The sequence below is a fragment of the Schistocerca cancellata genome, chromosome 4, assembly GCF_023864275.1.
Source record: "Schistocerca cancellata isolate TAMUIC-IGC-003103 chromosome 4, iqSchCanc2.1, whole genome shotgun sequence".
Classification (NCBI taxonomy): Eukaryota; Metazoa; Arthropoda; class Insecta; order Orthoptera; family Acrididae; genus Schistocerca; species Schistocerca cancellata.
The window spans coordinates 551089592-551103006 of record NC_064629.1 but is presented as its reverse complement, the minus strand read 5'-3'; the positions used below and the strand labels follow the sequence as shown (position 1 = coordinate 551103006).

Genomic DNA, 13415 nt, shown 5'->3' with positions numbered 1-13415 from the left:
ATGTGTGTGCCTTATACATATATTAAAACGAACACTTAAATCTTTCCATGCGAGCTCTGAATTCTCTTATTTATTTATTTATTTTAAAAAAGAGGCTTTGTTTTAATGACTGCCACCTCAATTAATGTATCATATCTGTGGCACACCCTCCCCTGTTTCGTGATAATACAAAATGAGCCCTTCTTTGAACTTTTTCGATTCCTCCATCAATCCTATCTGACGTGGATCCCACACCACACAACAGTACTCCAGAAGATGGTTGACAAATGTATTGTAAGCAATCCCTTTAGTAGATCTGTTACATTCTGTAAGTGTCTGCCAATAAATTGCAGTCTTTGGTTTGCATTCCACACAAAATTATCTATGTGATCATTCCAATTTAAGTTATGAATAACTATAATCCCTAAGTACTTAGTTAACTTTAAAACTTCTAGATTTGTGTGATTTATTGTGTAACCGAAACTTAGTGGATTCCTTTAAATACTCATGTAGATGACTTCACCATTTTCATTATTTAGAGACAATTGCTACTTTTTTGCACCACGCAGATATCTTCTCTAAACCATTTTGATCATCTGAGGCTGTCTTTTAATGTTTTGTAAACAATCTAAGAGGGCTGATCAGATTGCCTCCTACATCTTTTATGTTGATCAGTAACAGCAGAGCACCTATAACATTTCATTGCGGAAAACCAGATATTACTTCTGTTTCACTCAATGACTTTCTGTAAATTACTATGAACTTTGACCTTTCTGACAGTATATCACGAATCCAGTCTCAAAACTGAGTTGATATTCTGTAGGCATGCAATTTGGTTAGAAGTTACCTCAGGAATGGTGTCAAAAATCTTCTGGAAATGTAAAAATATGGAGTCAATTGGATGTCAACTGTTGACAGCACTCACTACTTAATGACAATAATGAGCTAGTTGTGTTTCACAAGAACAATATTTTCTGAATCCGTGTTTGCTATTTGTCAATAAATCCATCATTTAAAACTTCTGGGCTATTAGGCTGTGGCCCATGTATAAAACATTCTCGTAACATTTCCTCTCTGACTGCAGGAGACATCTTTGGAGGTAAAATGGCGAACTGCAACGAGAACTCAAGGGAGTGCTGATTATATAGGCAGTGTACAGGGCACCAGAGTCTATCATGTGACGTCGGTTATGAGATTGTCGCTGGTATCGCCAACATTCTCGATTGAAAGTAATCCATCATCATTCTTATGTTGCAATGTTGACATCCAAATTTTGTCTGCTTCAACACTTTCCTCTTTTCTGTTAAAATTATTATGGTGTTTATAAGTCTCAATAACCTCTATATAAATACACACATGATAATGCTATGTTTTCGATATGACATTCGTCTCAGTGAATTTTATTTCATGATCACCCTCTTGGTAAAGATGTTCTGTTATGGCACATTTGCAGTATCTACTAGGCAGCAATTTCTCATGTGGTCGAGACAGGTGTTAACAATTCTTTTTGAAGTACCAACTACAAGTAATTTTATATTCCTCAACAGTCCTGATTCTCTCCCTAGGGCAAAGTATTCTATCTATCTCCTTGTTAGAATAACCATTCTTCTTGAATGTCAGCTGTAGATGTTCAAGCTCATCTTCTAAGTCAGTCAGTTCACAAATTTTGTGCACCTTACCTACCAAGGTTTTAATCACCCCTCTTTTTTGTCTGGGGTGGTGGTTAGAATCTTTATGCAGGTAATGGTCAGTACACGTGGCTTTTCTGTATACTCTACGGCTCAACAGACCATCCCCCTGAATCCACACGTCCATACTGTGAAAGTATCATTGACATAGCATTACCACCAGGCTGGTCTTTTTCTGGCAGTGTGCAATGCCTGTTGTTCAAAGTTCTCGATAAACAAATTGGCAACAGCTTGACTAAGAGGACTCCCCACAGCCATCCTATCAATCTGTCTGTAAAATATCATTATTGTATTGAAAATACATCATGGTGAGGCAGTGTCTGAATAACTCCACAATATCTGCTGGAAAAATATCATCTATACATAAGATAGCTTTGTTTACTGGAATCGTGCTAAATAATGACACACCATCATAACAAACAAGGCTATCACCTTGTCCCACATGCATTTCCTTTAATTTGTCAATGAAATGATATAAATTTTTAATGTGATTATCTGTTTCACCAACAAAAAGTTGCAGCAATGAGGCAAGGTGTCTAGCTAATTCATGGGTGGGAGACCCTATAGCATTCACAATATGCCTCAAAGGGATCTATGCTTTGTGCATCTTGGGTAATCCATAGAGCCAAAGCAGGTACGCTTCAGTTTTGCAGACTAGCTTCTTATCATCAGAGGCGAATGAAGATGCTTTCACCAATCGATTAGTGATTTTTAAAATCTTTGTAGTCAGATCATTCTGATTTTTTAAAAAAAATGGTGAGATCCAAAACATTATTTATTTTTTCATGATAGCTCTCAATTGTCTGCAGAGCGATAATGTTTTTATCTGCAGTGATATCCCTCAGGGCCCCCTTTTGTGCATGTGACAAATTACTGTGAGGTTGGTTACATGAACATAAAATTCTAGCTGTTTTCATCCTAATTATATCAGCTGACTGCTGTGGAAGCTGACAAGACTAATGCCATGGTCCATGAGAGGATTATCATGGAAAGGTATTGAATTTAATTGATGAAAGGAGAAAATATAAAAATGCAGCAAATGAAGCAGGAATATGAAGTATAGATGTCTAAAAAACGAGTTAGAAAGTTCAAAATGGCTAAGTAGAAACAATTTGATTGCTAATAGTAAACTGCAGGATGTTCTATAGAAAGGTCCCAGAACTGCTCTCATTAATAAACGGTCACAATGCCCATATAGTACTAGGGACAGAATATGGGCTGAAACCAGATGTAAACAGTAATGAAATCCTAAACTCAGATTGGAATGTATACCGCAGAGATAGGCTGGGTAGTGAAGGGGGAGGTGTGTTTATAGCAATAAGAAGTGCAATAGTATCGAAGGAAATTGACGGAGATCCGAAACGTGAAATAATTTGGGTGAAGGTCACGGTTAAAGCAGGCTCAGACATGGTAATTGGATGTCTCTATAGGCCCCCTGGCTCAGCAGCTGCTGTGGCTGAGCACCTGAAGGATAATTTGGAAAATATTTCAAGTAGATTTCCCCACCATGTTATAGTTCTGGGTGGAGATTTTAATTTGCCAGATATAGACTGGGAGACTCAAACGTTCATAATGGGTGGCAGGGACAAAGAATCCAGTGAAATTTTTTTAAGTGCTTTATCTGAAAACTACCTTGAGCAGTTAAACAGAGAACCGACTCGTGGCGATAACATATTAGGCCTTCTGGTGACAAACAGACCTGAACTATTTGAAACAGTTAACGCAGAACAGGGAATCAACGATCATAAAGCGGTTACTGCATCGATGATTTCAGCTGTAAATAGAGATATTAAGAAAGGTAGGAAGATTTTTCTGTTTAGCAAAAGTGACAAAAAGCAAATTACAGAGTACCTGAGGCTCAACACAAAAGTACTGTCTCAAGTACAGATAGTGTTGAGGACCAGTGGACAAAGTTCAAATCCATCGTACAATATGCGTTAGATGAGTATGTGCCAAGCAAGATCGTAAGAGATGGAAAAGAGCCACCGTGGTACAACAACCGAGTTAAAGAACTGCTGCGGAAGCAAAGGGAACTTCACAGCAAACATAAACATAGCCAAAGCCTTGCAGACAAACAAAAATTACGCGAAGCGAAATGTAGTGTGAAGAGGGCTATGTGAGAGGCGTTCAATGAATTCTAAAGTAAAGTTCTATGTACTGACTTGGCAGAAAATCCTAAGAAATTTTGATCTTATGTCAAAGTGGTAGGTGGATCAAAACAAAATGTCCAGACACTCTGTGACCAAAATGGTACTGAAACAGAGGATGACAGACTAAAGGCCGAAATACTTAATGTCTTTTTCCAAAGCTGTTTCACAGAGGAAGACTGCACTGTAGTTCCTTCTCTAGATTGTTGTACAGATGACAAAATCGTAGATATCAAAATAGACGACAGAGGGATAGAGAAACAATTAAAATCGCTCAAATAAGAAAAGGCCACTGGACCTGATGGGATACCAGTTCGATTTTACACAGAGTACGCGAAGGAACTTGCCCCCCTTCTTGCAGCGGCATACCGTGGGTCTCTGGAAGAGCGTAGCATTCCAAAGGATTGGAAAAGGGCACAGGTCATCACCGTCTTCAAGAAGGGACGTCGAACAGATGTGCAAAACTATAGACCTATATCTATAACGTTGATCAGTTGTAGAATTTTGGAACACGTATTATGTTAGAGTGTAATGACTTTTCTGGAGACTAGAAATCTACTTTGTAGGAATCAGCATGGGTTTAGAAAAAGACGCTCGCGCTATTCATCCACGAGACTCAGAGGGCCATAGACACGGGTTCACAGGTAGATGCCGTGTTTCTTGACTTCCACAAGGCGTACCAGATAGGGTTGATAGAAGAGAGAGAGAAGATCCAACGGAGAGCAGCGCGCTTTGTTACAGGATCATTTAGTAATTGCGAAAGCGTTACGGAGATGATAGATAAACTCCAGTGGAAGACACTGCAGGAGAGATGCTCAGTAGCTCGGTACGGGCTTTTGTTAAAGTTTCGAGAACATACCTTCACCGAAGAGTCAAGCAGTACATTGCTCCCTCCTACATATATCTCGTGAAGAGACCATGAGGATAAAATCAGAGAGATTAGAGCCCACACAGAAGCATACCGTCAATCCTTCTTTCCACGAACAATACGAGACTGGAATAGAAGGGAGAACTGATAGAGGTGCTCAAGGTACCCTCCGCCACACACCATCAGGTCGCTTATAGAGTATGGATGTGGATGTAGATGTAGGTGTAGAAATAAAAGGCTTTAAAAGGCATGGATGACAATAGGAAAGATACAAGAGACCTTTCGAGGAAAGAGAATAGCTGTATGAATATCAACAGCTCAGATGGCAAACCAATTACTAACCAAAGAAGGGAAAGCTGAAAGGTCTAAGAAATATGTAGAAAGGCTCTATAAGGTAAATGAACTAAAGGCAATATTATAGAAAGAGAAAAGGAAGTAAATGGAGATGAGATATGAGACATATCACAGTGAGAAGAATGTGACAGAGAACTGAATGATTTAAGTCAAATCAAGGGCCCTGAAGCAGGTGACATTCCTCCATAATTACTGAGATCCTTAGAAGAGCCAGCCATGACAAAACTATTCCATCTGGTGTACAAGATATATGAGATAGCCAAAATACCTCAGCCTAAAAGAATAATGTAATACTTCCAATTCCAAAAAAGGCTGGCGTTGGCAGGTGTGAATAACAGAGAACAATCATTTTGTTAAGTCATGGATGCAAAATACTGACACGAGTTATTTACAGAAGAATGGAAAAAAATGGTATAAGAATACCTTGAGGAAAGCCCAAATTGTATTCCGGATTAATTTCAGACTATGTTAGGCAATACTGGCCCTATGACTTATCTTAGAAGATGGGTTTAAGGAGGCAAACCTATGTTTATAGCATTTGTAGGTTTAGAGAAAGCTACTAACGATGTCGACTGGGATGCACTCTTTGAAATCCTGAAGGTAGCAGGGATAAAATATAGGGAGCAAACAGTCATCCAAAACTTACAAACTGCACAAACAAGATGGAATCATCAGATTTGAAGGACTTTAAAGTGAAGCAGTAGTCGAGAAGGGTAGTAGCCAGTCCCCGACGTTTTTCTAAAGGGTGTTAAGAAATTCCTGTTACAAAATTCTAGGACTTGTAGAGAGGAATGAGTACATAATATTTTGAATAGGAATCCATGTCCAGAAATGCACCTTTTCTGTTCTGCTACAGTTTAATTCAGATGTTTAACTCATCCACTTCGGCTTGAGGAACTGAGTTAGATGTGATGCAGTATAATTATCATGTAACAATTCGAAAAGAAAGATAATAAAACATCCATTTATCACCTAAGCACATTAGCTTGTATTAACTCTTAAACACTGTGTGTTTACATTATTCCTAAAACAAAAAAGAACCTAGCATACTATATGTACAGAACAGTACTGATCCATTACGATAGTGGCTTGATGTGGCGACCACCAACACTGTTGCAGACACTGTAACTAGAAAGCATGTTCTGCTACACTCTCTCCATCCCATCTGAAGTCTCTTCAGTTTCAATTGCAGTGTCCAGAACTCATGACAGCAGATCTTCCTGCGTCTCTACAGGAGTCTCATAAATTAAACATTGCGTGTGACCTCACAAGAAGCAGTCCACAGGAATTAAATTTGGTGATAGCAGCGGCCATGCGCTTGCACCACGTTGGCCTATCCATTTTTCATCTTGTAGTCAGTTGAGATGTCTCTGAAGTGCACATGAGAAGTGAGGTGGAGCACCATCATGCTGAAACAACATTTCCTGATGGACATTCAGCTTCCAAGAATGGGTCCAATATGTTTAGTAGGAAGATCAATTATGCAGCACCGGTTACCTTGAGTGGAAGCAGACGTGGACATGTTACACATCCGAATTGAAACCACCGTAGAACAGCAATCGTAGATTTCCGGACATAGGATCCTATTTCAAAATATTGGGCACTCACTCCTCTCTACACATCATAGATGTTTGTAACTGGAATTTCCAAACAACCCGTATACCCACATTCAGCAAACAGTAAAGATAACAAGGAGAAGTTTGGAAGGAGCTTAAAGTTCAGGGAGGAGAAATTAAACCAGTGAGGTTTGGTGATGATGTAATAATTCTGTCAGAGACACAGCAGCTGAATAGAATGGATAGTGTCTTGGAAAGAGACATGAGATGAATATCAGTCAAAGCAAAACAAGGGTAATGGAATGTATACCTGGATCGTTCACTGCTGTCGTATCGCTCTGCTATCTCAAGTGCCAGTTGCCACAGTTACTTACAGACATCACTTTCTGCTGGTAACATAACAATTGATTTGTTTTTGTTGTTCACATTCTGTGAATGGCATATTTGTTTTACATGGCATAATGTCCTACACTAGCTGCAAACATGTGCAGAAAAGTAACGAGGGCAATTATCACAGTGCTAAGGAAATCCAATACCGTATGACGATGGGCAGTATGTGATGTATCCAGAATGGAAACATTCAGCTGCTCCTGCTGCAACCAGTTTGTGTGTGCAGATGAGTCTGGACCAGCATCATCACTCCTGTCATGCGCTAGTGTCAATCACTTTTCTTATGTTGATTTAGGTACAGTTGAATTAAATCATATAATACTGAATGAATTAAATTAGGAAATGGAGACAATGAAAGTAGTAAATGAGATTAGCTATTTGGGCAGAAAAATAACAGACGAGAAAAGTAAAGAGGCTATAATACGCATAGTGCCAATAACAAGAAAAATATTTCTCAAAAAGAGAAATTTGTTGGCATCAAATATAAATTTCTGTGTTAGTAACCAGTTTCTGCAAGTGTTAGTCTGGAGGGTGGTAGCTTTGTACAGAAGTGAAATAGAGATGATAAAAAAGTTCAGACAAGAAGAGAACAAAAAGATTACAATATGTGGTGCTACAGAAGAATGTTTACAGATTACATGTGTAGATCAAATAACACTGAGGTACTGATTCAATAAGGAGAAAAAGAACTTAATGACACAAACTTAAGGAAGGAACTGTTTGATAAGGCACATCCTGAGGCAATCAGCTGGCCAAGACTGACTTCTAGCATTAGTGACATCTGCCACAACTGTTCTAAAATCAAAGCACTGAAAACAATATTGATGCCAGAGCTGAGAAATAATTTAAGGAGAATTAAAAGTGTATGGGTCAGAGCAGATAAATGGTCCCCAAAGGCTCACCTGTAGGGAGAGAAACCCCACCTCCAACTGACCCTCTGCCAACCTGATTAAGGATAAACACAGTTACAAACTAAAAAATAACTTCTAGCTGGAAGATTTCTAATAGTAAAAGTGAGAAGCTAGAAATGTAACGTATATCAGTTGGACTGACAATAATAAAACAAGTTGAGCGAAGAAATAATCAGGTCAGTAAGTGGGTGAAGCCAGGGGAGTAGCTCCCTGGGGCTCCCTCCCACAACTGCTCCACCCCTGATCTGTTTTAGTCAAAGTTTTACAGAGGGGAACAGCACCCACTATTCATTAGAGTGCTACCCCTAAAACAGAAAATATGGTGCACCAGACAAAGGTGGCAAACTTCATCTAAAAGCAATTAAAACGGAGGAAAAAAGTGATGACAGAGACAGCTGGCAAGAGTGTTAGGGTCAAGGGTCCCCAGATCCAGCATGCACAGGGAGACACCGCAAGGGTGCACATTCTAAGTAAGTTAGACGGGAGTCCCAGTAGAGGCACATTACAACTGGTAGTCCCACCTGAGGGTGCGAGTGTTGATTCTTCTAGTATGCTAAAAGAATATGTTACGATAGATGATTAAGAAAATGTCAGATGGCATTTTGGCAAGAAAACTGTCTATGGGACTAGTTCAGAAAGTGCCAGTGGCCAGTCTTACTGTACAATGATAGACTGGAGTCATACATTTTCAAAGCTGGAAGTACTGCTAGTCATTAATCTAGTGAACATTGTCCAATCGGGATGAGACCAGGGCCCAGTAAATATGGAGCAGAGTAGTGCAAGACCACACCTTGAGGTGTGAATAAGGAAGCAATGAGCATTAAGCTTTCACATGCACCTAGTTTTTAGTTAATGAATAGGAGGCAAGCACGTCAATTTTTTATCACGCAGGAATTCCAAAACTCAGGACTGAGCAGCAATGTCCAAGCACTGGGTATTCAAGTAGAGTTCTGGATCAGGATGGACAGTTGTACAACAACAGAAATGCACAACTCACGTTTCCATGGGTGAGAACTGGAGTCCCTGGGGGAGGGTCCAGGTAGTGGCCCTTCCGATGACAGCTTGGATCTGGCATTTGGTCAAGGCTTTGAAGGACTTTAAAGGGAAGCAGTAGTTGAAAAGAGTAGTAGCCAGGCCCCGATGTTTTTCTACAGGGTGTTAAGAAATTCCTGTTACAAAGTACAGCTATACCAAATGCAAAAGCCATTGACATAGAGTGCAGGTGAGATGAGTAGTCGGATGGAAGTCACTAGCCCGTTGGTGGTGGTGAAGAGTGTACGACTCAGAACAGAGCTCTGTGGGACGATGTGTTCTTGGACCTATGAGGAACTGAGTGATGTATCAATTCCAACCTGACAACAACCAATGAGGTACAAACAGATGATTTAAAATCACTACAGGAATTGTCGAAAGCTCCAGTAATGGAGGGTAATCAAAATGTAAGGGCACCAAGTAATGTTTTATGACCTACATTAGTAAATATAGAAAACTGTAATGAGGCGTTAGCTTTCAAAATCAATCTGATTGCCATTTCCAACCTAACAAGATGTTCACTTGTGGACTGTTAACAGACATTGAGTTTTTTCCTACTTTAACTCTCAAGCGGGTGTGGTGTTTTTTATAACGCGAGTGGGTGTGCAGTGTACTTTGTACAAATGTAAAGAATAGCTTTCTTTATGTTATCAAGCTAAGTACATATGGGCAAAATCACAGTTTAATCTTAATTAATTAAACAATGATAAAATAAACTCACATCATATGAGCTAAATCACTGTTTAATTAAACAATAATAAACTAAACTTTCATTATATCACTCTGTTACCATGTACAAGTGTTACACCACAGTAGTGACCCATTCGAAGCATTAAACAGAGCAACTGCATCAGATCCCAGCCATTTGCTTTTTTGATTGATAATTATCTTGTAGGCAACTATGTCATTGTGGGATTGTGGAACTAGCTTGGGATATAGGTCGTTTTCTTACACATATTGTAAATTTTTACTCACCCAGCTTGTCGTTTATTGTATATTACTGCTGCTCCCTTGGATGTATGATAGCACAACTTAGCACTGTGTTAGCTGAAGCAATAATGGCACGCACGCACACACGTATGTGCATTTCAGCCCTGGAGTTTCACATGCACCTCATCGCATGCATCTCATTTAATGTGAATTAAATAATGTACTCCATTCCGTAAGTACAGACAAAATTAATCCAGACTCAAAGAATTGTCAATGTACCAGAAAAAGAGTAGTTGGGATTGTAGGGATGTGGCATACACGCAAGGACCCAACAGCACCAGAAGAATAGGGCTTGTGAAATTGTAGCAAATAGTCTGTTATTCTAATTTCAACACTGTTCTTATCATCGTCTACAGTCCGATTTGATACAACTCTCCATGCTGGTCTGTCCTATGCAAGCCTCTCCATAATTACTGCAACGTACATCCATTTGAATCTGCTTACTGTAACTGATAATTGGTTTCCCTCTACTATTTAACCTCCTCCTCCTCCCCCCCCCCCCCCCCCGCCCCCGCCTCACAGATGCCTCCCCTTTCTCGCATACTGCCAGAATCTAGTCGAATGCTCAGTTTAATTAACAGCTTTATCTTTTGGGGGGGGGGGGGGGGGGGAACTAACTAATGACTGGAAGATAACCTGGTAAAGAAGTCTTACATAATATACTATTCTGTGCCAGTTTCTCCCCTGTTCATCATGCCATCAGATGCAAAGACCTAGCAAGCAAAACTTTTAATACTGTAGTGATATCTTGCATAAAACTAAATATTGGATAAATGTTAAGTGCTCTAATAATATAAAATTAATGAAGTATGAATAGTGCATTTATTAAATAATTACCTCCGACAATCCTCGTTCTGTTGTATCACGTGGGCCAAACATTGGCATATTTACGTCAGAGGTGAACATTCCTGTGAGGGAGTTATCAGGCCTTGTGTAAGTGGTCTGCTGCTGGCCTGAAGCTGAGTAGGTTGGTTGCTGATGGCCACTGGTAGTGTAGCTGGCTTGTTGCTGCCCAGTGCCACCAACCAGTTTGTGATGCAGATTTACCTCCACAGATGAACTAGGTGAGCTCATACTCCATAAGTGGCTGCCATATCCAGTGTCTGTTTTCCCAGAACCTTCATTTCCAAGATTTAGTGGTAACTGTTGTGATGGTGGCCTTCCGTATCTGAGAGGACTGTACTGTATGGCTGTACTGTCTTCTCCAGGAGGATGTGAGACTGATCTGTTTCCCGAGGCCGTATCCATCTTCCACCAAGTTGTCAATGGAGAAGCAGGTGTAACATCATCTTTCCACCAGTTTACAGGTGTCTGTGGAACATGAGCCAGAGTGTAACCTGGAGGTGGCCGTACTTTCCCCAATTGATCAGGAAAATTTCTAGAGCCAGAATGTGGATGTGCAAAATTTACACTTGGAGACTGAAATGCACTATGCTCACTTCCTATGGCTGCAGGAATGTGGAGCTGACTAGAATCGACACTGGAAACATTTGTGAAGTCTGGTTTCGTATTCACATCTGGCCCGGTATACACACTTTTATTAATTTCCATAGAGTACTGTGATTGTGGTATTTTCTGCATTTCTGTTCCGAGAGCATTTCCCGACGAATACAGTTGTGGGCTCGACACATTACTGTCTGATGTATTGCGTAGTTCTTGTATGTCGGGCAACTTAAATAATGGAGTTTTCAGTATATCTTGTGAAAAGCTCCCGACTCCTCCGAAGACCTGTGTTCCCGGCAATTCTGTTCTGGTTTGGGAGGTCGGTGCCAAAGGGCCACGCACATCTCGAGGAGGTGGTGGCTGCATAGCATTTTTGTTATAAATCCATGTAGACGTTTCTGCAATAGGTTGTTTAGCTGTTTCTTGCTGGACTACTGCAGAGTATGTAATAGGCTTCTCTTTTATGTTAGCTACAGGATATGTGCTGCTAGTTTTATTGTCAGTTCCCTGGGTGGCATATGGTGATGCCTTCTCCTGAACAGCTGGAGAGGACAATGGACTGGTTTTATCCTGTTGTACCTGAGAAGAAAATGCACCCTTATACGCCAAACCTCTATTCTGGAACACCTGGGCAGCAAATGACAAAATTTTTTCATCAGTGAACGTTACACTCTTCTTCTGTGAATTTTGGGCAGGCACTGTAAAGCTCTTTTCTTGTGGAATGGGTGAACCAAATGAGGTTGACCCCAAAAATGCACTCCCAGCGACTGTATCCTGCCCCATTTTGATCAGTGGCGCTGCATTCTTATCCTGAAAGTTGATGGCAGGTGAATGAACTTTATCGGGAACATTTAGTTTCTCCTTCTGTATCTGTGTATTTTCTTGACTACCATGAAGGGTGAATGTAACATTTTTCCCTACAGAATCTGAAGCATTTGCAGATTTATTCTTATCATTACTAGTGTGTACTGCAATACTTATGGTTTTGCTTGGTGTCTGCTGTGCAATTTGCTTTTCCTGGGATCCTTTTATCTGTTTATTCTGGGTTTTCTTTTCTGAGTCTGACCCAACTGGTGTAGGTGTTTTAAAAGTGACCTGCAAAGAAAGATATTTATTACATACAGAAAAAACAAAAAAAAAATTGGACATTTTAGTCTGACAATGGAAAATCCTGGAATAAAGACAATATTATGAAAATGACAGATTGCTACTCACCACACAGTGCAGATTTTTGAGCTGCAGGCAGACACAACAAAAGGACTGTCAAACAAATTACCCTTGTGTTCTGTATGCAAAATTGCAAGACCAGATGTAATACTAGAAACTAAGTGACCCAAGTCAGTTAAATGTGAACTTGAGGCAGAACCAGGACACGAACCAGAAACATGTTCCCTAAACCTAACCTTGAAGGACCTTCCTGTTTAGTCAATATACTCAAACTGGCAGTGATGTAAACCCCTGACAACTTATGGGGCTATTGTTTCATCCTCTCCCCTTGTTTAAACTTCTGCCCATTATCTCTAGGAATGACATATGCCAGGACAATATCTTTGACGATATAATTTAAATTACAAAACTGTTGTGGCTTTAATAAAAGGATTTATAACAGTTGCAGCAGTTTTTATTCAAGTTTAATTTAGTTATGATGAAATAAAGTGTAACTGCAGAAAAGTTAATTACTGAAATGATTATGAGATTCCTTCCCTTTTTGCAGCGTTGCTATGCTACATAATGTTCTGCTGGACATGAAGGCCAAGATATAAATGATGAAAGTGATTCAATAGAAACATGGAAACAACACTGAAACTTTGTGACTTGCAAATTTGTATCATACTCTTCTGTTGACTGCTAGCAAATGATGGACATGACTATAACCAAAAATATATACAGTTTTAACTCTACAATCCTGTTGGAACCTCGAAAGCTTCAATATGCAGATACCCCAGGAAAGAATACATTCACACAGGTTATACACATTTTTTCATTGTAAACCATTTATATTTTTATGTTTTACATGGTGTACTATACCTTTACGATGAAAATCATACACACACACA

The 13415-nt window shown here is 39.7% G+C and overlaps 1 protein-coding gene across 1 annotated transcript in view; it reads right to left on the bottom strand.

Moving 5' to 3' along the window:
* LOC126184558 (nonsense-mediated mRNA decay factor SMG7-like) overlaps window positions 1-13415 on the bottom strand; it is a 211830-nt gene that overhangs the window by 17242 nt on the left and 181173 nt on the right. Inside the window, exon 18 of the mRNA XM_049926985.1 lies at window positions 10753-12453. Coding sequence (XP_049782942.1) covers window positions 10753-12453 — 1701 coding nt within the window. The remainder of the gene's footprint in view (window positions 1-10752; window positions 12454-13415) is intronic.